The sequence below is a fragment of the Lissotriton helveticus genome, chromosome 3_1 (genome assembly GCF_964261635.1).
Source record: "Lissotriton helveticus chromosome 3_1, aLisHel1.1, whole genome shotgun sequence".
Taxonomy (NCBI): Eukaryota; Metazoa; Chordata; class Amphibia; order Caudata; family Salamandridae; genus Lissotriton; species Lissotriton helveticus.
Genome location: NC_136061.1, coordinates 1,663,445,174 through 1,663,470,129, shown reverse-complemented (window position 1 = coordinate 1,663,470,129; position 24,956 = coordinate 1,663,445,174). Strand labels below are relative to the sequence as shown.

The following is a 24,956-nucleotide window of genomic DNA, read 5'->3' as shown; positions in this document are numbered from 1 at the left end:
CCTTCTCATATTTGCGGCCCATTTGCCAGAACCCATGGACTATCTTCCGTATGCACTCATAAGGTGTCCGTCTTAAAGCAAAGGTTTTTGCCATGTCTGCTGTCATGTGACCTAGGGAGTAAATTGTACCTCATATTAGGGCAAGTTTTAGAAGTGCATCATGTATTACAAAATATTACTGACATTAATATGAAAACATAAGTGTCACTCCATATCTACACCTATTCTTGGTATAGAGAAATGTACACTACACCTTCATTACAGTACCTTCTACAATTACAATATGTCAAACTAACCCAATTAAGGTCAGTGTAGGTGAACAAAAATCTATTTAATCATACGATAGAACCATGCATTTCACTCATACCAGTGATCACCACTCATTTTGATGTGTCAATGGTAAATAATACCCATGGGCCGGATATGTACACTTTTGCTATTGGTCTTGCATCATGCAAGGTAGATCAAGACAAAAGCTAAGTGAGATGTGTAAAGGTAAGCAGTGGCCGCTTGTGTGGCTCTGGATGTTTTAAGTGATCTGGAGTTACATAAGGCAGCGTACATTGCTGACTTGCCTTACTCTGCAGCAAGGAACAACTCCATAGATGGAAGGTGGGTGTATCACGGCATCAAATTATTTATTTTGAAGGCTTCACAGATTTAGGATCAGTGCTAGACCTGGAAACATATCATAATGCATCAAGTTCACAGGTGAACCTAAACCAGGAGAAAGATTGTTAATTTCACATTTCTGTTACCACATTCTCCCTGTGCTGCATTCTGCAGCACACAAAGAAAGACCAAAAAGCCTCTCAGGAGTGTGTTTATGCAGGCAGGTGTCCTTATTTGCCCAATAACATTTTTGCCTACAATGCAGGCCCCTTGCACCATGCTTGCCACTTTGTACTGAATCGAAACTTGACATAAATGCCACATGGGTTAGATACTGCCAATCAGGCTGGCACTGTTATGCCAAAATATAGGAAACCTAGTGCATGTGTCCTACTGGCCAAACGTAGGCCAATTACTTTGTATCCATGCAGGGAACGCCTACTGGGGCTGCATAGGTTTTACAAAAATTAGACTGGCACTTTGTGCTCTACAGATACATATGTAACTGAGAAATGCAGGCTGCAATTCAGAGTACAACTGTGAGTCCGCAGAAAGAGTTCCCAGCCATGTGAACATCTACTGTCACAATGTGCATCAGACAGACTGAGAGCTGTTGTTTTGAAGCACACCTTGGATCAATACATTAGTTGCCCTACATCCACGCAGCCATCACAGGGCATCAGTGTAATGGGGCCTCGGTCACTTCATTCTATGTAAGTCTGACATGGACACCACTGGCAGCTACACCCCAGGTAAGGGTTAATACTGATGGAAGGTTTTGATGTCATACAAAGGACTCACACATCTGCAGCAACACATGTTGAAATGTCAATTGTATCTTTTTATGAGCTGCTTTCAAGCAACACCTAATTTGGGATGGAACTGGTAGATTTCCAGCATCTAGCTGTTGTGCAATGATTGCAATGTGATGGCTAACCTGGTGACACTTTCATGAATTTCTATGCAAAGTGTTGTTAGGTTTGACACACAGGTTCTGTTACAGGTATAACATCCCTATATTTCAAGTGAGCTACTGCAGAAATGCTTACCTACACGTATATTGACACTACATGCGCATTAACACACCTACTTGTTTATTTTACAATCTGTTGAATTACGTTTACTTAATAAATCAGAGTTTTTTGTTGGCTGGTGATGAATACCCCACATAAACATCACACTGTTAAAACTAACATGGATTGCACACACTTGGCACAGAGCTACAATCATGTAGTCATGACACTTTCCACACCAGTATCCCTGAAGCTGTCAATTTCACCTTGGGTAAATGCGCAATGCCCACCTGCAAAACATAATAGAACAATTGCATTAAAAATAGAGCAACTACACTCACTTCTACATCTACCCTAAGCACTATGACATAATGGCGCATTTAGACACCCTTACACATTTATGTGTACATATTCAGACCATGGAACGCAGCTAGCCACCTCGCAGTGCTGATCTGCCTGGAGGTGAAAGGTTCGAAATGTCTCACATCATATGGAAAAGTTAGGCCCCATACATTTGCAGAAATATGGCACTCTCCTCCCCTCTCCCTAACGCTGGTGCAGAAATGTGGAGCCGTGCACCACGGACACACCTTGCACCATAGTTTAAGGGTTTCTCCGTGAGTCAAGCATAGATTGTGTACTGGAAGGGTACCCTTCCAGAACAAATACTATGCTTAGACTGACTTTAAACATTTTCCCTTTTTGTATATGTGCTGTACAGTGCAGCACACATGCAAAGTTGGAAAATAAATGAGAAAAAAACATTTCTCCTTATAACGCCTATCTGAAATGGGCACTATTTTCTGACCCTAAACCTTAAATAAGGTTTAGGGTCAGAAACCTTGGGTGATTGCATGGGAACTCCCATGCATTGTACACTCCCTTGGCGCTAAGTATTGCAAAGCAGGACTATGAGCTGCTTTGCCTACTTTCGAGTGATTTTCCAGCGCTAAACAATATTAGTGCTAGAAAGTTAATTAGTAAAAAAAGTTTTACCTTTGTTTTCCATCACTTTTGGGACACAAACACGGTGCTTACACTTAGTAAATATACCCCCCAGAGTTCACTGGTGATGATGCCTTTTGGGTAAGGCGAATGTCTCTTGCAGTGCAGTCAATGGATCTCTGGCTTCCTGAGGTAGCCTTTGTATGGTCTTACTGAGGGTCACTCCAGAAACTGAATAGGAAAATCTAAAAGCTACACCAGACAGAGAATCTCTCAACATGACAAGTTTTATTTTTTTTTATTTTATTGTTCTATTTATTACAACCAGGTAAACACATCAACCAGTGCAATTCGCCAGTTACAAGTGCTCCATGACACATCAGAATTTCCGGACTTTAAGGGACAATACAGGTAAGGCATTACAGTGTAGACCAAGTCTGTGAGTAAACCAAATATATACATATCATAACTACACCTGGCGGCCACAGCTCCGTCACCCAACATGACTCTGTTCGAGTCTACCTCCCCGCTTGTCTTGATTCAGTCGCTGTCTGGGTCCCCATGTTCTCAACAAGACAAGTTAGTAGTAAAACCAATGAAAGGTGAAGTCAGAGGAGCCATCGACCTAGAATAAGGTATTTTTTGTCATGTAGTACCACATATGTAAGCCGAGTCCTGCCTTCAAATGTTCACCCTCATCAAAACCTCTGTGCGAGAATTGATTCGCTGGAGGTGGCTTTCTGGTGAAGGGACAGCCTGCGAAATATGAGAAAATGAAACAGGGGGCAATGGATTTTAAGATCTGATGAGGAAAGGTCTATACAATGAGTTATTTCAGGTACACCTAGAGGCACACAATCCAATGGCACATCCCTGTTAAAATGCAGCTGTTTAATACTGTTCGGTTTCTCTCTTGCGCGGAGTGGAGATATCAGTACAGCCATCATTTCAAATTTCCATTTTTTCGGGGGTGAAGGGGGGGGGGGGGGGGGTGGGGGGTGGTGTTATTTAGCGCGAACTAGACCCGAAGGTATCAGAGCGCTTCACATGAGCACCAGTTGCACAGACGGACACAATCATTTGTTTTATTAGGCACAGGGAGATCCAGTGATTTGCCCAGAATCACAGGATGTTGAGCGTCCCTGCCGAGACTCGAACCCGGTTTCTCAGCTTCGATCATGTTCTAACCCAAGCAAGATATCATCTTTGGATATAGGTTAAATAATGCAGATGTAACTCAATACCTAAACAAGAACCGACTGTTCTGCCAGGCACTGCCACCATGTGCATCTGGTGCACATTGAATGCAAGGCAGGACAAGAAACTTTAGCCCACTGAATGAGAGAGGTTTAGGGGAGATTCTTACGTTTGGCACCAAGTGAGTGGGCAGGTCTGAACTAAGCAGCGACAAGAAGCAAATGTGCTCAGAGGCCTAGTGTCACAGACTTATAATAAGGACGTGCATGGTTGGCACGGGGTCACTAGCAGATGAACCCGTTGCATATAGCTATACAACATGGCACCAATTTACTAAGGACTTGCGTTGTCCTTGTGTGATGCAAGTTGTCGCAAGGCAAAGCAAGCCCTTATCTGGGATTTACTAAGCCATGCAGTCCCCCTTTACACAGCTTTAGGTGGTTTAGTAAATATAAAGTAATGCAAGGAATCGCATAGCGCTGCCTTGTGTTACCCTGCATTGGGAGGGTGTTCCATGGGTGGAAAATCAGATTTCCCATGCATCCACCCATGGATTTTAGCACATTCCCACATTTACAAAGACTTGTTAACCAATGAATGTGTCAAAATGCTACACCTTCCCCAGTGAGGCCTAACGAGAAACATATATTTATTTCTCCTCATTATTTCCTTTTCTTTTGTTATTTCCTTTTATCACATGTAGAAAAAGAAAAAATCCTCTAAGGATTGTTTTTGACCAGGAACGTGTCCTTTGCTGCAAAAAATCAATCCTGTCTGTAACGCTGGCTCCCTTGCATCATGGCACAAGGGTGTCTGCGTTGGCGCAAGGCAGAACACAGTGCGTTTGCACTAGGAGACAGCAGGAGTGCGCCATATCTTTGTAAACATGGGGGCATATTTACAATAACTGGCGCATCCCTGCAAATCAGCAGGGATGCGCCAGTTATTGCGCGCCACAGCGCCGCCATCATGGATGCACCGCATTTACAATGCAGCTCACCATGGTGCAAAAACGGCTCAGATGCGTGACGCATCTGTGCCTAAAAGTGACGCATTGCTGGAGTTGCGTCGCAAGCACGACACAGCTCCAGCAATGCTCTGGGGGTCCTATCTAGTTAATGCTGCGTCAATCCTTACACCTGCTTCAGGCAGGCGCAGGGTTTTGACGCAGCATGGGCATAAAAGTGACTGAGTGAAATCTTGTAGATTTCACTCAGCCACTTTTAGGAGGCATTCCTGCGCCGGAACGCCCCCCCCCCCTGCACAGGAACGCCTACATGTGGCACAGGGCATTACAACGTGACGCATCTCCCAGATGCATCACGTTGTAAGTACCCCCGCACCATGGAGCAGGATTTGCGCCGCCGCTGCGTCACAAAAGTGACGCAACGGCGGCGTAATTGAGGCGCAAGGGGCTTGTAAATCTGTCCCATGGTGCGTTTCTTCTGTCTCCCTTTCATGCAGCGCAGCAAGCTGCCTTGCTGAGTTGCGTGAAACATTCGTAAATCAGGATAATAGAGAGAAGATAGAATGAGACAAAGCCAAACTGATACAAAGTATTTCAGCAGTTATCAAAATATATCAAAGTAAGCAATCATCATGCCTCTAAAACTCAACCTTTAGTACATAACGCATGTCAGGAACTTATCTGGTGAAGGAAGTTGTCTAGGCATGAAGCCTTGGAGTCACGCAGCTCCAAGGGAAAGGGTCAAGGGTCGCTAGCAATTTATGAAAAGTCCAGGATGACTGCCAGGCAGTGCTGTCCCCACTCCCTCTCAAAAGCAGGAAAGAGAAGATTGCTGCTGCGACATGTACAATCAGAATAGCCTTTGGTTCGTATCTCTCTCTCTTTCTCTCTCTCTCTCTCAAATCAAGATCAAGACAGCTTGTCTGTCGAAATGCGTAACCTAACTTGAATAAACCGTTCTGGCTTACCTTCTGAGAGTGAGTACTTCTTTGAAGAGAATTCTGTGTGGGATATATATAAATAAATATATATATATATAATGTATGAATATATATGTGCATATACACACATACTGTCTCTCTCTCGCTATATACACACATATATATATATATATACATACATATATACATATATATACGCACAAACTGTCTCCCTCTCGATATATATATATATATATTCACACACACACACACACACACACACACACACACACTGTCTCTCTCGCATTATATATATATATATATATCTTGCTATATATATATTGTCTGTCTCAGTATATATACAGCTCTATATATATACATATATATATATACATACACACTCTCGCTATATATATATATATATATATATATATACACACACACACACACACTGTCTCTCTCTTTATGTATATATATATAATACACACACACACCCTCTCTCCCTATATATATATATATATAGAGAGAGAGAGAGAGAGAGAGAGAGAAACAGACAGACAGTCAGAGAGGGAGGGCAAAGAAAACAAAGACACCTGCGGTTACCTTGTTGGTGTTTGCTGTCCTCGTGATTAAAGCCAGCCCATCGTCTTTGCTGCTGTGTTTGCTCACCAGCAGTTTTCCTTATCTGCGTGTTAGATAAGGTGAATCAGTGCTCCTTTTATGGTCGCTGCGAGGTATATATGACAGCGTAGAAGGCCTCTGCCTGAGTAACCCTCGCCATCATGGGGCCTTTCTGGAGGGCGCTCCTCCTGTCTCTTTTCTGCGTCACCGGCCAGGGATTGGAATGGGAAAATATGATTGGAGTTGAGGGGCCATTAACGAAAGACATTTTGAGAAAGTTAAACGAAGAGAATAGGCCGTCAACGAAGCAGGATGTCAACAGTGGGCCCCTCCCAGCAGAGTATGGTGTGTGCCAGGGGCCATTTCCAAACTTCCTGGCGGATTACTTCTCAGGTTTACACGAAAGTGGGGCAAACCATTACAAAATCAGGATGTCGTGGGCTGACCTTCTCCCAGAGGGCAGCTCAAAAAACCCGGATGACAACCAGGTGCAGTGCTACAGAAAACTCCTCCAGACACTGGTGGCTGCCAACATCAAGCCTGTGGTGATTCTCCAGCGCCACGAGTTGCCAGCATTGCTTGTGTCACGCTATGGCAGCTGGGAGAGCCGGGTTCTGGCGGACCTCTTTGTGGACTATGCTGATTTCGCATTCCAGGTTTTCGGAGACTTGGTGGACACCTGGATAACCTTGGAAGTCACTTCTCCGGTTAAAGGCCTCTCATTTCTGCAGACTCTGGCTCATAAAAAAACATACGAATTATATCATACCAAATATTCTTCAAAAGGTAAGATAAGCATTGGTTTAGCTGCCACACACTCTTTAACATGTTTCTAAATTATACATTACATGAGCCTTTATCGTCATAAATCATTTGCTTAAAAATGTTTACGTCGCCTTATTACTTATTTTCGCAAAGCATGAATATGGGGCCACATGCATCAAGCTTTTTTGCATTCGCAAACGGTGCGAATCGCAAAATTCGGCCGTTTACGAATGCAAAAACCTTTTTTGGGACGCATCATTTTTTTTTCATTTTTCGAAATTTAAGAAATCGCAATATTTTGCGATTTCTTAAATTGCGATAGCATTTAAGAAATCAAAATTTTTGCGATTTCTTAAATGCTATGCATGATTTTTTTTAAATTGCGAATTCGCAATTTGGAAGGGGAAAATTACCATGAAGTAAACCTTCATGGTAATTTGCGAAAAATGTTTCAAAAATGCACAAAAGTGCATTTTTGAAACATATTTTACACACACACATGCACTTGGGACATGTGTGTGAGTAAAATGTACTTACGTGACATTTCAGGGGTGCAGGGGGGGTCCTTTGGACCCCCCCTGCACCCTTGAAATTGCATTCTCACTTTGCGATTCCTTAATTGCGAATTCGCAAAATGAGAATGCCTTCCCATTGATTCCTATGGGCCTCTAGGCCCATAGGAATCAATGTAAAGCGATTCCTTAATTGCGATTCGCAATTAAGGAATCGCAAATAAGGAAAATTAAGAAATCGCAAAAACTTTTGCGATTTCTTGATGCATAGGAATTTGCGATTCCCAAATTGCGATTCCTTAATTTTCGCAATTTAGGAATCGCAAATTCCTACAATGATGCATGTGGCTGTTAGACTTAGAGTTAGAGAGCGCTATTCAGTAAAAGGTAAATAAATCTAAATCAAACAGATATCATTCCCAAACTAGGAAAGTGATGTAATATTGAACATATTAAGTAAAAAGTTAGAGCCTATGGGGCTTATTTACAAGCCCCTTGCGCCGTCAGTGCGTCATTTTTAACATGAGAAAAAGTGTTGCACCGGTGGCGCAAGGGGCTTGTAAATAGGCCTCTCAGGGGACGCTTTACAAGAACGTCATGCATCTGTAGAGATGCGTCACTTTCCCTACACCACCCTGAGAAACTCTTGCACCACCATGGATGCGCTGTATTTACAATACAGCACACCTTGGCGCAAGAATTGACAAATGCGTCAGAAATTCGGACGCATCTGTTGGGGCAAAAGTCACGCATTGCTGGAGTCGTGTCGCAAGTGAGACGCAACTCCAGCAATGCATTTTGAGGCCTATTCCCACTACAATGCGTCACTCCTTACACCTGCTTCAAGCAGGCGTAAGGTTTTGACGCAGTGGTGTCCTACAAGTGACGCAGTGAAATCTTGATCGTTCGTTTCTTTGGAGATTCGGTCACCTTGTAGATTGCTTGTAGTACAAATGTACATTTTAAGTTGTGCAGCAATCTCTTTTGATGCTGGAAGTTTGATACCTCTGATTAGTCAAGAATGTAAACCGTTGCCAGTTTCGCCTTAGCTCCCATCCTGTAAATCCTCCCTCTTGGGGCTTGGCTTAGGACCTTCAGGGATCACTGCTGAGCCAAACCACTAAAAATAAAAATATGTGAAGTGGTAAGATAGCAATGGCATGTCACTGATACACCACCAAACCAGTAGCGTCACGCAAAATGATGGGGACCCCCTGCTTAACGGGAGAAGGATCTTCTAGAGTCTCTCATATCTCAAAGATGTCCATTGGCCTTGGCTGGAAGGCGGCCGCAGAAGTGTTGATGGGGTGCAGACCACTGCATTACTCCCCTACAGCAAACCAACTCTCTGTAAACCTTTAAAGAGGAAGTGTCTGAAGAGGGAAGGAAGTGGGATGTTTGCATATGGCCTTCATGCAGTGCCAACGTCCTCCATAAAAAATGTAGCAAGCATTAGCAGAGTGTATATGTCTAGTCTTGGGAAGCAAAACTCATGCTGCCATCTACACATGGGTCAGGAATTATGGTGGCACATCAGATACCTACTTTTGATAAAAGGATACGCATACAGTGGCACAGGAGACACTGACACTAAGACAGTGAGCAGGCCACTACTCTATGAGGTGTAGTGGCCACCTAACTCCATATCATTATGGATACTATCTCCAGTGTTGAACTTTTCACCTACACATTATTGATTTCAAGAGTGCTAGTGTATTTAGTTAAAATGGAAGCAAAACAAGACTTAAACACTCACAATTCACAAGGCTATCACACAAAAGTCTAGAACGTGAAACCTTGTCTGCAATGGCCCGGAGGGAGATGGACACCCGAATCAGGGGCAGAAACAACTGCCCAGCAATAACACATCAATAGTGTAAATTAAACATAGGCATTTCAGTTACTGTGACAAGGACATATTCATTGGAATGCTAGGACAGCTTATACTTACACAGAATGGCACACTTAATAATACTTAGTCAGGGGGACATGTACCCCAGCACAGGGAGAATTGTAGACCAAGACAGATAATGTGGATCACACTGACACAGGGACATGATGTAGATAGAGGCTTAGCTTGGGGCGTGGGGGGGTGTTTGGGGTGTTACGCCCCTAAAAACTGTATTCTGTAGTAAATAGTTGGGTACAAGTGCTTTCTGTTGAGTATAATAAAGTGTCTGACTGATCTCACCCGGGATTGTTACATGCCCACACTGACAAAAACACACATCCAAACATCCAAAGCAGACCTCAATAGATCATGTAGTAAACGCAATCTGGAATTTTGGGATGTGTTGTCCGAGTGGAGATAGAATCCGGGCTTTTTTTTTCTTTTTTTTTTTTTCCCCGGGGTCCTATGATTATGCCGCAAACACTCCTTGGACTGGGTCTAGCCTCGATACGATATTGGTCCCACGGGTTGAAATATACCTAGATGGAGTCAGCTCAAACTCCTCAAGTTTTTGGGATTTCTCTACCACCCTTAAAATAACTCGAGTCCTGGTACAGGAAAAAGGGCACGAAAAGCATTTTGGCTTGGTTCCAAAGTGATGGACTCGCTAGGTGGTTGGTATCTCCTATATTGAGGGCATGGCAAATGAGGACACAAAAAAACAAAAAAACACACATAACACACCCGTACACACACTCCCTCTCTCTGTCTTTGTTTTGAAGGTCTTAGAAAATGTTGATTAGTTGAAAAATGTTGTGTTTTAAGTGCCCCTAATATTCCGGCCTCCTCTCTCTTTCACTGACCCTTAAGACCCCCTCATGTCGTGCTTTTCATATAATGTGTTTGAACATATCTCAGCGTGATTGTTGAGAAATCTGAAACTCACTGTTAGAAACGGGACCCCCGGCCGGCCAAGGCTCACGCCAAGGTCAGTCAGGGATCACCATTTCTAAGGTCAGGGCAAGGGAGTTACACACCAAGATAACCCCTGCTCACCCTCTAGGTAACGTGACGCGAGCAGCAAGGCTAATCTCAGAGGCGATGTGTAAAGCGTTTGCGCGCGCACCCCAGCGACAACACCCTAGGCCCACCACAATGGAAACTCCACACAAGGTTATATCAAAAATAGCCTTTGTATTATAATAATAAAAACACATTAGATAACACACACACTTTACAATGTGCCAACAGGCACGGGCAAGATTTACAAGGGATTATGTACAGGACAGGGCCACCTGGACCACTGTCAGGGGTATGCACTTTTTAGAAATAGCACTTGTAGGTATAACACTTAGCACATAAACATATAATGACTGTAACACAGAAATAGTAAATGTAGCATACAACCAGTAACTACTGGTAAAGGGTAAATACCTCCTACGCTACCCTAAACACTGTAGGGAAATCACGCAGGGAACTAGGACCTTATCATCAGGACCTATGGAAGGAAAACCTATCACCTAAGAAAGTCACATTTAGCAAAGGGAAGGAAACCTAAAATAATCACCTAAGCAAGTCACATTTAGCAAAGGCAATAAAACATCAACATTCCTCTAAGCAGGTCACTTTTAGCAAAGGGGAATAAACCATAAACAATTACCTAAGCAGGTCACTTTTAGCAAAGGTAATATCAAACAATCCTCTAAGCAGGTCACTTTTAGCAAAGGGGATAAAACAAACAATTACCTAAGCAGGTCACTTTTAGCAAAGGTAATAACATAAACAATCCTCTAAGCAGGTCACTTTTAGCAAAGGGGATAAAACAAACAATTACCTAAGCAGGTCACTTTTAGCAAAGGTAACAACAAACATTCCTCTAAGCAGGTCACTTTTAGCAAAGGGGAATAACACATAAAGAATCACCTAAGCAGGAATGCCCTGAGTCTCAATGTCAGGGGAGGCTGCGCAGGCAGCCAAGAACACAAAGCCTAAACCTCACTGCACACATACATCAATGTCCAGAAGTAGCACTTCTAGACACATACAAGCCGCACATACCATCACGCAGCATTCACTCTCACGAGTTCACACATACTAAACTCAAGCCTGCACTCCCCACGCATCAGGAACTAACATGGACACTCACATTCCCCATGCATTCCTATGGGAGGGCAGGCCAGCCATACTACACGCACGCACTTTACTCTGGGACACAGGGAAAAAGTGCGCAGAGACCCAAAAATCCCTAACACTGGGTCACAAATAAAAGCAAAAAGATTAGGGGTGAACCTGCCCTAAGGCCCAAGTCCAACACAACCCCCTTCCAGCCAAAACGCAGGGCAGACCAATCACCACCGTGATGGACTTCCCTGCTTGGGGCGATAAAACACGGACGCGGGCCCACAACTGCAGGGACACCCTCCTGTTTTACGCCACGGTGAACCCCTAGGGTTCCTTCTAAAACTACTGTAGGGACTAACTGGGGTACCCCACTGATACTCTCCAGCTGCCCTCGGCCAGGACCAGGCCCTAGGCCATCCAGGTACCACTGGATCCTGCCTACTCACAAAGTGGGGGGTAGTAACCCCTGGCACATAATAGCCACTCTCCACCCTTCCTGTCTGCAAGACAGGGCTAGACTGCCACTGGTTCTCCAACCTAGGGTCTACAACCTCAGGCGGACCAGGAGTCTCAGGGAAGGCTCTCCTCCCCCTACCTCTTCTTCTAGGGTTCCTCCTCCTCCTGCGAGGGGTCCCCTCTAAACAACATTCTCCCAACCTGGGGTTTAACCCCTCAGGTTGCACCGGGGTCAGAGGTGGGCTCTCCCACCCTCTGCACCCCCTTCCAGAGTCCTGCTCCCTCCCAACCGGGGCGGTACCTCTGGAAAAAGAACTGGTCAGGACACTGATTACAGTAGTCCCACCCTTCAGGCCAGGCGGATCCTGAACCTGGCCTTCCAACCTCTGGTCTAGAACCTTTGGTGGAACCAATGCCTGGCACTCCAGGACTTCTGGGGACTCACATACTATCCCCCAATCACTCCTTTCGCTGGACTCCTGTACCCTCCCTACCGGAGCGGTACTGCCAGACTCTAGAACCATAGAAGCTCCGCTTACAGATGCTCCAGGTCCTCCACACACTAGGAGATCTCCCTCAAGTGAACTAACAGGCAAGTCTAGGTTCCCATCCTGGTGTTCCCTAAAGAAACCATCCAGGCTCTGTGACAGGGCTTCGGGCATCTGGGGACTCTCGGTCACACACTCACTCCTGCTCCACTGAGACAGGCAGTCAGCCCCTACACCCTCCTCACTAACCTGGGACCTAGCTGGGCTACTCTCACCCTCCTCCACCACACTGGGCGGGAGGACACCTGACCCACTATTGTTGGAATCACTCACTAGTGACTCTAAAGAACCTCTCGCACTGTCCCAGCGCTCTGCTTCCTCTGCGAGGGTGTCTGGATCAGTCAACCCATATTCCAACAGGTGTTGGCGCAACCCTGGCAAACAACTATTGAGCACCTGCTCTCTTAGAACCAGATCAAATAGCTTGGCAAACTCAGTTCCCATGTGAACCTCTAGCCAATCAGAGAGTGCACCTTGACATTCATCCACAAACTCTTCCCAAGACTGGTGAGACAGTTTCCTAAGGTTCCTGAATCTCAACCTTAACTCCTCTTCTAGGGAAACAGGTACCATACTCGGGGAACTGGGGGTGGGAATGTCTACACTAACACTTAAATAGCTGCCACCACTGGATTCAACCCTCCCTGGGGAATCCAGAAAATCAAAATTGCACTCAGGGGATAACCTGCCCTCTAGGGTTACCTTCTCCCTGAACAAGGCCCTCTCAGCCTCTAGCTTGGCGTGCTCCAACCTGAGCTGTTCCATCGCTAGCTGATGCTCCCGCTCTTCCCTCCTATCTAACCACTCCTCTAGGGACAGGGAAAGGGATGGGGCGCTGATACTGACACTGGACCCAGCAAGGGACTCCCTATCTATGGGGTCCTCACTATCTGCTGGTGCCCAATCACTGTCATCCTCATTCACTTCACATTCTTCAGGGCTCCCCACAGACTCACCACCCTCATGGCGTGCGGCCCGGGCCCTCTACTCACTGCGCTCAAGATCCCTTTGTACCTTACACCATTGGACCAGGTAGTTCCTAAGTTCGTACTTAGTATCTGACCCATCCACCCCTATGTCTCTCTCTCTACAGAACCCTTCCAACTCCTGCGTATTGTACCAAACTAGATCACTGAGATCAAAGACAAGCTCCATCTTGGCAGGACGTTCTCTAGAAGAGTTTGACACAGGGAACCTGGGGTCTGAGCTTATACAGGAGTACACAATTACAAAATTCAGCAAGATTCCTATCTCAGAGAACTTGCACTCCTCTGTCCAGTGTAACACACCCTCATTCACACCCCCCCCCCCCCCTGGTAAGGCAGTTTCTACCACCCCTGATTTCTCAACCTGACCATAAAGACACAGGTACCAATGTGGGAGTAGGGCGGGGAACAAGGTACTGGACACAAATCACAAAATGACACCTTTCAGGAGAAGCAATACTGAACTTCCCTAAAAAACAATAATCCCCAAAATGTGGTTATCTAAAATTGTAGAGTTTTGTAATGTGGCCTGTCGCCACTGTGGTACAGCGCAAACGCAAGTCCAATCCGCACCGCTTGCCACCAATGTTAGAAACGGGACCCCCGGCCGGCCAAGGCTCACGCCAAGGTCAGTCAGGGATCGCCATTTCTAAGGTCAGGGCAAGGGAGTTACACACCAAGATAACCCCTGCTCACCCTCTAGGTAACGTGACGCGAGCAGCAAGGCTAATCTCAGAGGCGATGTGTAAAGCGTTTGCGCGCGCACCCCAGCGACAACACCCTAGGCCCACCACAAAGGAAACTCCACACAAGGTTATATCAAAAATAGCCTTTGTATTATAATAATAAAAACACATTAGATAACACACACACTTTACAATGTGCCAACAGGCACGGGCAAGATTTACAAGGGATTATGTACAGGACAGGGCCACCTGGACCACTGTCAGGGGTATGCACTTTTTAGAAATAGCACTTGTAGGTATAACACTTAGCACATAAACATATAATGACTGTAACACAGAAATAGTAAATGTAGCATACAACCAGTAACTACTGGTAAAGGGTAAATACCTCCTACGCCACCCTAAACACTGTAGGGAAATCACGCAGGGAACTAGGACCTTATCATCAGGACCTATGGAAGGAAAACCTATCACCTAAGCAAGTCACATTTAGCAAAGGGAAGGAAACCTAAAATAATCACCTAAGCAAGTCACATTTAGCAAAGGCAATAAAACATCAACATTCCTCTAAGCAGGTCACTTTTAGCAAAGGGGAATAAACCATAAACAATTACCTAAGCAGGTCACTTTTAGCAAAGGTAATATCAAACAATCCTCTAAGCAGGTCACTTTTAGCAAAGGGGATAAAACAAACAATTACCTAAGCAGGTCATTTTAGCAAAGGTAATAACATAAACAATCCTCTAAGCAGGTCACTTTTAGCAAAGGGGATAAAACAAACAATTACCTAAGCAGGTCACTTTTAGCAAAGGTAACAACAAACATTCCTCTAAGCAGGTCACTTTTAGCAAAGGGGAATAACACATAAAGAATCACCTAAGCAGGTCACTTTTAGCAAAGGTAATAACAAACAATTGCACATGAAACATTAAAACACATTCAGAGGTGCAGGTAGAACATTTGCGCAGGAATCACATAAGCAGTAAATCATAAATTGCGCAGGGTGCATGTAGCACAATACTAGAAATGTCCCTCAGGCCAACTGGCCTCGCAAGGGCTGGAATGCCCTGAGTCTCAATGTCAGGGGAGGCTGCGCAGGCAGCCAAGAACACAAAGCCTAAACGTAGCAACTGTCCACTAAGTGCTGGACAGTTGTGAATCACTGATGGGCAATGTTGGAGCCTCGTGGGCTCAAGAACGATGGGGAGGGCAACACAGCGTGGGAGCCACGGGGCTCTGACCAACTGCCTGTGTCCCCCCAAGAGCCTCTCTCTGGGCTCTAAATCAAATGGAATGGCCCTTAAGAGCTTCAGCGCTCTAAAACAATGATGGGCACTCAAGAGCCTCTCTCAGGCTCTTAAAACAAATGGGCAGCCTCACTGGGTGGTGGGGGTCCCTCACGGGGGACCCAGGAACAACTGGAGAGCCTCTCTGGGCTCAAGAACAAAAGGGCGCTGTGAGCCTTCCTGGGTTCGAAGATCGACTGCGGCCGGGTCTGAGCCTCGCAGGCTCTTACAACAATTGGCCCCTCGAGCCTCTGTGGCTCGTCGAACAAACAATGCTGCCTGGAGTGTCAGAGTCCCTCTCGGGGGACTCGGTGTAGAACTGGGCCTCCCCCACCCGGCACTCAGGGTCACACCCGGAGTTCCCTTGCACTCACCGGGACTTCTGCTAGCGAGCCGCGGGCGGGGCTCCTCTTCTTCCCCGGAGCCTCGGTTGCTCTGTCTCTGTTGCGGTCGTCCCTCTTCTGGTGCGGGGCTCTCCCTCGCTCGGGGAACCTCGAGGACGGGGCCGGCGGCTTCCTTCGTCTCCCGCCTGGCCTTGCTGCCCTCCGCCTGACTTCCGCTGGGGCCGCCAATGGCAGCGTGGCCCTGGGGGTCAGGAGGCGGGACTTCTGGGTCGCACTAGGCAGCGGCCCGGCAACAGTTTTCCATGCTCCCCGGCTGCGGCGGTGATCACGGGGCCATGCCGGGTGGGCACCGGCTTTTCAATAATTAAATAAACCGGGGCAATGCCGGGTGGGCACCGGCTTTCGAATTAAAATATAAAGCGAGGTGGGCACTCGCTCGGCCTGGCAAAGCGCTCCCAAGCGCTATAAGGAAAATAAAGCGCTTCTGGCGCTATAATCAAAATAAAGCGCACCCAAGCGCCAGAGAGGAAAATAAAGCGCTCCACAGCGCTAGCAGCATGAAATAAAGCGCCCTCAAGCGCTAAGAGCAAAAGCAAAGCCCCAGCAAGGTCTGGAGGCAGGCAGGGGGGCAAGGCTGGGCCCAGAGCCAGCACACTGGGTCTCCAGGCAGGGAGACAGTCCAAGTGGCGGTCCTCCTGGCCCCAGCAGCAGCAACAGCCCCCTCTGGCAAGGATCCAAAAGTAGAACAACTTCTGTGGGGACACAGCCCCATTTTTATACAGAGAAATCCTTTGTTTCAGGGTGCAGGGTGGGGGGAAACCAGTTGCAGCTGGCTGGGGAGTACCCTTGATGGCCCAACCACCCCTTTCATTTACTGGGGAGGCTTGGGTCGTTAGACAAACCACAGGGGGCGGAGCCAGCATTGTGTGGGGGAAAACCCAGCCCATCCAGGACCCAGGTGCACTCCTCCCACATATCACTCATGCTGATCTCACACTCACCACCCGACAGACCCATCCAGACTTCCTGGAGCCTGGCATGCCAGCCAGCTCCAGCCAATCACGCTCCAGCACCCTCACTGCACACATACATCAATGTCCAGAAGTAGCACTTCCCTTCTAGACACATACAAGCCGCACATACCATCGCGCAGCATTCACTCTCACGAGTTCACACATACTAAACTCAAGCCTGCACTCCCCACGCATCAGGAACTCACATGGACACTCACATTCCCCATGCATTCCTATGGGAGGGCAGGCCAGCCATACTACACGCACACACTTTACTCTGGGACACAGGGAAAAAGTGCGCAGAGACCCAAAAATCCCTAACACTGGGTCACAAATAAAAGCAAAAAGATTAGGGGTGAACCTGCCCTAAGGCCCAAGTCCAACACTCACCCTCCCCAATCTTATTTGCCAAGCTATGCCCCTGTATATAGACCTACAGTGAGACTAAGGAAAGAGTTGATTCACCCACCTACACATAAAATCACTCACAAGCAAGCTACAACCGAAATGTAACACCCACTGATCACACTTCTATAGTTTGATGCCTCATACAAGTTTGCACACATTAAGGGCTTAATTACTAATCTCTCTCAGGGCACAGCAGTGGCGGTCCATCCACTGCCGCACTGGCAGTCCAAACGCCCCATTACAAGTTGGGCGGTTGGACCGCCATTTCATTGTCGCCGCCAGGGAACTGCCGTTCCCTGGTGGCGGCGCAGTGGTCAGGGCCTCCGTAATATGCTGGTGGTGATGCTTCGGCCCCACCATGCATATTACAAATTTCAGGGCCGCCAGCGTTGTCATGGAGGTCTTTCCTCCATGATAAGGTTGGCGGTCCTGAAACTAATGGGGGCCCTGTAGGGCCCCATGTTACCCATGTTTATGGGAATGCATGCAAGGGGGCACACTATGTGCCCCCCTGTGTTCATGCACCCCAATTCCTGCATGGCATGGACTTTACACTCCATGCCATGCAGTAACTGTTTTGGCGTTCCCATTTCGGTGCTGATTTTCAGAGGCACTGTCGTGGGACTGCCAAAAACAGGCCAGACACAAGGAAACTTGTAATCTGGTGGGCAGTGCAACCACTGGCTTGGCGGTGCGGGAGTGGACCGTCGGTTTGGCAGTCCGCTCCCACACCGCCAAACTCGTAATCAGACCCTTACAAGCTTCAACTTCTCTAAGGTGCACACATCATTAAGTGAAATCACAACCAGTGAACTACAGTCTGCATACTGCCACTAAGATCACACTGGAAAAATTAACAAATAGACAGGAAGACATTTAGTATGCCAGCACTGAGACATGGAACCTACTGACACTGAGCAGAAAAATAAACAGGAAAACCTTTGCACACACATACACACTCGAACAGGGTGGAACTAGTATGTATCGGTTGCAGACATATATTAAGCTGAATGGTTTATTATTTAATTCTAACAAAACCATGGCAATGTTGTTTGGATGTGTTAAACAGAGGTTCGTCTGGCTGCTGGAAAATAAAAAAATTAACACGTTTCATTACACTTATCTCGGATTGGAAATTGATTCATTCGAAAATAGTAATTTCACAAGGAGAGGATTAAAAGTAAAGCCACTGCTGCTATGCAATTCATCAAATTATTAAAAATACGGAGGGGTTTCTCGTTCCAAACATTACTGTTCCAGCAGCCAAAATAACTTTTATTCTACTTTGCAGAGCATTAATATTCATAGAGCAAACTTTGGTGAACTTGGACACATAGGACCATATGTACAAGGAAGTGGCGGAGTGAGGCATTAGCCGTCATGGCTTAACGCCTCACTCCACCACTTCAGAAACGCAAGGCTGTACCATTATACAAGCATATGGTGCAGCCTTGCATTTCCCCCTGCGCAGGCTCTAAGTTTAGCAGCTTAGCGCCAACGCAGGCATCCTTGCACTATAGTGAAGGCGAGTATGCAGACAGGGGAAGATTGTGTATGTGTAGGAAGGTTCAGATTAGCTGTATTATTGAAAATTATTTTAATTAACTTATACAATAAACTATAACATACTCACTGCCATGTATGTCTTGGTTGAATCACAATGTCCGCTGCTTAAACTGTATAGTGCTACCTTTATGCTGGTCTTGCAGGTGGTGAAAAAAAGGGGTGGTGATGGATAGAGTCTCTGAATTAAGCAGAGTACTCTCACCCAGTCAAGAGATCAGGGCTAGATCCAACACCGTTTTTTAGCTCATTGCACCATCCCAGTTTCAGAACCTGGCTGTATGCAAATTAGTCTGTCCCTGGCCCAGTGCATCATGGGAACAGGGCAGACCAGACTACAAAAGCCAATTCTTACACTGGGAAGGAAACAAGCTTCCGGGGACCGGTTTCTGGCATTACAGCCGTCTTCGGCCCGGCTTGCTTGAATCCTGATGGTGCAATGAGCAAGGGACTCACATCTGAGTATACCCTTCCACGCTTATGGTGGACAAAATTATTTACAAAAAGGGGTGGTGATGGATAGAGTCTCTGAATTAAGCAGAGTACTCTCACCCAGTCAAGAGATCAGGGCTAGATCCAACACCGTTTTTTAGCTCATTGCACCATCCCAGTTTCAGAACCTGGCTGTATGCAAATTAGTCTGTCCCTGGCCCAGTGCATCATGGGAACAGGGCAGACCAGACTACAAAAGCCAATTCTTACACTGGGAAGGAAACAAGCTTCCGGGGACCGGTTTCTGGCATTACAGCCGTCTTCGGCCCGGCTTGCTTGAATCCTGATGGTGCAATGAGCAAGGGACTCACATCTGAGTATACCCTTCCACGCTTATGGTGGACAAAATTATTTACAAAAAGGGGTGGTGATGGATAGAGTCTCTGAATTAAGCAGAGTACTCTCACCCAGTCAAGAGATCAGGGCTAGATCCAACACCGTTTTTTAGCTCATTGCACCATCCCAGTTTCAGAACCTGGCTGTATGCAAATTAGTCTGTCCCTAGCCCAGTGCATCATGGGAACAGGGCAGACCAGACTACAAAAGCCAATTCTTACACTGGGAAGGAAACAAGCTTCCGGGGACCGGTTTCTGGCATTACAGCCGTCTTCGGCCCGGCTTGCTTGAATCCTGATGGTGCAATGAGCAAGGGACTCACATCTGAGTATACCCTTCCACGCTTAGGGTGGACAAAATTATTTACAAAAAGGGGTGGTGATGGATAGAGTCTCTGAATTAAGCAGAGTACTCTCACCCAGTCAAGAGATCAGGGCTAGATCCAACACCGTTTTTTAGCTCATTGCACCATCCCAGTTTCAGAACCTGGCTGTATGCAAATTAGTCTGTCCCTGGCCCAGTGCATCATGGGAACAGGGCAGACCAGACTACAAAAGCCAATTCTTACACTGGGAAGGAAACAAGCTTCCGGGGACCGGTTTCTGGCATTACAGCCGTCTTCGGCCCGGCTTGCTTGAATCCTGATGGTGCAATGAGCAAGGGACTCACATCTGAGTATACCCTTCCACGCTTAGGGTGGACAAAATTATTTACAAAAAGGGGTGGTGATGGATAGAGTCTCTGAATTAAGCAGAGTACTCTCACCCAGTCAAGAGATCAGGGCTAGATCCAACACCGTTTTTTAGCTCATTGCACCATCCCAGTTTCAGAACCTGGCTGTATGCAAATTAGTCTGTCCCTGGCCCAGTGCATCATGGGAACAGGGCAGACCAGACTACAAAAGCCAATTCTTACACTGGGAAGGAAACAAGCTTCCGGGGACCGGTTTCTGGCATTACAGCCGTCTTCGGCCCGGCTTGCTTGAATCCTGATGGTGCAATGAGCAAGGGACTCACATCTGAGTATACCCTTCCACGCTTAGGGTGGACAAAATTATTTACAAAAAGGGGTGGTGATGGATAGAGTCTCTGAATTAAGCAGAGTACTCTCACCCAGTCAAGAGATCAGGGCTAGATCCAACACCGTTTTTTAGCTCATTGCACCATCCCAGTTTCAGAACCTGGCTGTATGCAAATTAGTCTGTCCCTGGCCCAGTGCATCATGGGAACTGGGCAGACCAGACTACAAAAGCCAATTCTTACACTGGGAAGGAAACAAGCTTCCGGGGACCGGTTTCTGGCATTACAGCCGTCTTCGGCCCGGCTTGCTTGAATCCTGATGGTGCAATGAGCAAGGGACTCACATCTGAGTATACCCTTCCACGCTTAGGGTGGACAAAATTATTTACAAAAAGGGGTGGTGATGGATAGAGTCTCTGAATTAAGCAGAGTACTCTCACCCAGTCAAGAGATCAGGGCTAGATCCAACACCGTTTTTTAGCTCATTGCACCATCCCAGTTTCAGAACCTGGCTGTATGCAAATTAGTCTGTCCCTGGCCCAGTGCATCATGGGAACAGGGCAGACCAGACTACAAAAGCCAATTCTTACACTGGGAAGGAAACAAGCTTCCGGGGACCGGTTTCTGGCATTACAGCCGTCTTCGGCCCGGCTTGCTTGAATCCTGATGGTGCAATGAGCAAGGGACTCACATCTGAGTATACCCTTCCACGCTTAGGGTGGACAAAATTATTTACAAAAAGGGGTGGTGATGGATAGAGTCTCTGAATTAAGCAGAGTACTCTCACCCAGTCAAGAGATCAGGGCTAGATCCAACACCGTTTTTTAGCTCATTGCACCATCCCAGTTTCAGAACCTGGCTGTATGCAAATTAGTCTGTCCCTGGCCCAGTGCATCATGGGAACAGGGCAGACCAGACTACAAAAGCCAATTCTTACACTGGGAAGGAAACAAGCTTCCGGGGACCGGTTTCTGGCATTACAGCCGTCTTCGGCCCGGCTTGCTTGAATCCTGATGGTGCAATGAACAAGGGACTCACATCTGAGTATACCCTTCCACGCTTAGGGTGGACAAAATTATTTACAAAAAGGGGTGGTGATGGATAGAGTCTCTGAATTAAGCAGAGTACTCTCACCCAGTCAAGAGATCAGGGCTAGATCCAACACCGTTTTTTAGCTCATTGCACCATCCCAGTTTCAGAACCTGGCTGTATGCAAATTAGTCTGTCCCTGGCCCAGTGCATCATGGGAACAGGGCAGACCAGACTACAAAAGCCAATTCTTACACTGGGAAGGAAACAAGCTTCCGGGGACCGGTTTCTGGCATTACAGCCGTCTTCGGCCCGGCTTGCTTGAATCCTGATGGTGCAATGAGCAAGGGACTCACATCTGAGTATACCCTTCCACGCTTAGGGTGGACAAAATTATTTACAAAAAGGGGTGGTGATGGATAGAGTCTCTGAATTAAGCAGAGTACTCTCACCCAGTCAAGAGATCAGGGCTAGATCCAACACCGTTTTTAGCTCATTGCACCATCCCAGTTTCAGAACCTGGCTGTATGCAAATTAGTCTGTCCCTGGCCCAGTGCATCATGGGAACAGGGCAGACCAGACTACAAAAGCCAATTCTTACACTGGGAAGGAAACAAGCTTCCGGGGACCGGTTTCTGGCATTACAGCCGTCTTCGGCCCGGCTTGCTTGAATCCTGATGGTGCAATGAGCAAGGGACTCACATCTGAGTATACCCTTCCACGCTTAGGGTGGACAAAATTATTTACAAAAAGGGGTGGTGATGGATAGAGTCTCTGAATTAAGCAGAGTACTCTCACCCAGTCAAGAGATCAGGGCTAGATCCAACACCGTTTTTTAGCTCATTGCACCATCCCAGTTTCAGAACCTGGCTGTATGCAAATTAGTCTGTCCCTGGCCCAGTGCATCATGGGAACTGGGCAGACCAGACTACAAAAGCCAATTCTTACACTGGGAAGGAAACAAGCTTCCGGGGACCGGTTTCTGGCATTACAGCCGTCTTCGGCCCGGCTTGCTTGAATCCTGATGGTGCAATGAGCAAGGGACTCACATCTGAGTATACCCTTCCACGCTTAGGGTGGACAAAATTATTTACAAAAAGGGGTGGTGATGGATAGAGTCTCTGAATTAAGCAGAGTACTCTCACCCAGTCAAGAGATCAGGGCTAGATCCAACACCGTTTTTTAGCTCATTGCACCATCCCAGTTTCAGAACCTGGCTGTATGCAAATTAGTCTGTCCCTGGCCCAGTGCATCATGGGAACAGGGCAGACCAGACTACAAAAGCCAATTCTTACACTGGGAAGGAAACAAGCTTCCGGGGACCGGTTTCTGGCATTACAGCCGTCTTCGGCCCGGCTTGCTTGAATCCTGATGGTGCAATGAACAAGGGACTCACATCTGAGTATACCCTTCCACGCTTAGGGTGGACAAAATTATTTACAAAAAGGGGTGGTGATGGATAGAGTCTCTGAATTAAGCAGAGTACTCTCACCCAGTCAAGAGATCAGGGCTAGATCCAACACCGTTTTTTAGCTCATTGCACCATCCCAGTTTCAGAACCTGGCTGTATGCAAATTAGTCTGTCCCTGGCCCAGTGCATCATGGGAACAGGGCAGACCAGACTACAAAAGCCAATTCTTACACTGGGAAGGAAACAAGCTTCCGGGGACCGGTTTCTGGCATTACAGCCGTCTTCGGCCCGGCTTGCTTGAATCCTGATGGTGCAATGAGCAAGGGACTCACATCTGAGTATACCCTTCCACGCTTAGGGTGGACAAAATTATTTACAAAAAGGGGTGGTGATGGATAGAGTCTCTGAATTAAGCAGAGTACTCTCACCCAGTCAAGAGATCAGGGCTAGATCCAACACCGTTTTTAGCTCATTGCACCATCCCAGTTTCAGAACCTGGCTGTATGCAAATTAGTCTGTCCCTGGCCCAGTGCATCATGGGAACAGGGCAGACCAGACTACAAAAGCCAATTCTTACACTGGGAAGGAAACAAGCTTCCGGGGACCGGTTTCTGGCATTACAGCCGTCTTCGGCCCGGCTTGCTTGAATCCTGATGGTGCAATGAGCAAGGGACTCACATCTGAGTATACCCTTCCACGCTTAGGGTGGACAAAATTATTTACAAAAAGGGGTGGTGATGGATAGAGTCTCTGAATTAAGCAGAGTACTCTCACCCAGTCAAGAGATCAGGGCTAGATCCAACACCGTTTTTTAGCTCATTGCACCATCCCAGTTTCAGAACCTGGCTGTATGCAAATTAGTCTGTCCCTGGCCCAGTGCATCATGGGAACAGGGCAGACCAGACTACAAAAGCCAATTCTTACACTGGGAAGGAAACAAGCTTCCGGGGACCGGTTTCTGGCATTACAGCCGTCTTCGGCCCGGCTTGCTTGAATCCTGATGGTGCAATGAGCAAGGGACTCACATCTGAGTATACCCTTCCACGCTTAGGGTGGACAAAATTATTTACAAAAAGGGGTGGTGATGGATAGAGTCTCTGAATTAAGCAGAGTACTCTCACCCAGTCAAGAGATCAGGGCTAGATCCAACACCGTTTTTTAGCTCATTGCACCATCCCAGTTTCAGAACCTGGCTGTATGCAAATTAGTCTGTCCCTGGCCCAGTGCATCATGGGAACAGGGCAGACCAGACTACAAAAGCCAATTCTTACACTGGGAAGGAAACAAGCTTCCGGGGACCGGTTTCTGGCATTACAGCCGTCTTCGGCCCGGCTTGCTTGAATCCTGATGGTGCAATGAGCAAGGGACTCACATCTGAGTATACCCTTCCACGCTTAGGGTGGACAAAATTATTTACAAAAAGGGGTGGTGATGGATAGAGTCTCTGAATTAAGCAGAGTACTCTCACCCAGTCAAGAGATCAGGGCTAGATCCAACACCGTTTTTTAGCTCATTGCACCATCCCAGTTTCAGAACCTGGCTGTATGCAAATTAGTCTGTCCCTGGCCCAGTGCATCATGGGAACAGGGCAGACCAGACTACAAAAGCCAATTCTTACACTGGGAAGGAAACAAGCTTCCGGGGACCGGTTTCTGGCATTACAGCCGTCTTCGGCCCGGCTTGCTTGAATCCTGATGGTGCAATGAGCAAGGGACTCACAACTGAGTATACCCTTCCACGCTTAGGGTGGACAAAATTATTTACAAAAAGGGGTGGTGATGGATAGAGTCTCTGAATTAAGCAGAGTACTCTCAC

General features: G+C 46.9%; 1 protein-coding gene across 1 annotated transcript in view; it reads left to right on the top strand.

Annotated features, from left to right (window-relative positions):
* Positions 1–6,327: 6,327 nt before the first annotated feature.
* The window catches only part of LCT (lactase), a 217,610-nt gene continuing 198,981 nt past the window's right edge, over positions 6,328–24,956 (top strand). The window contains exon 1 of the mRNA XM_078682454.1: positions 6,328–7,061. Coding sequence (XP_078538580.1) covers positions 6,437–7,061 — 625 coding nt within the window. The 5' untranslated portion in view covers positions 6,328–6,436. The remainder of the gene's footprint in view (positions 7,062–24,956) is intronic.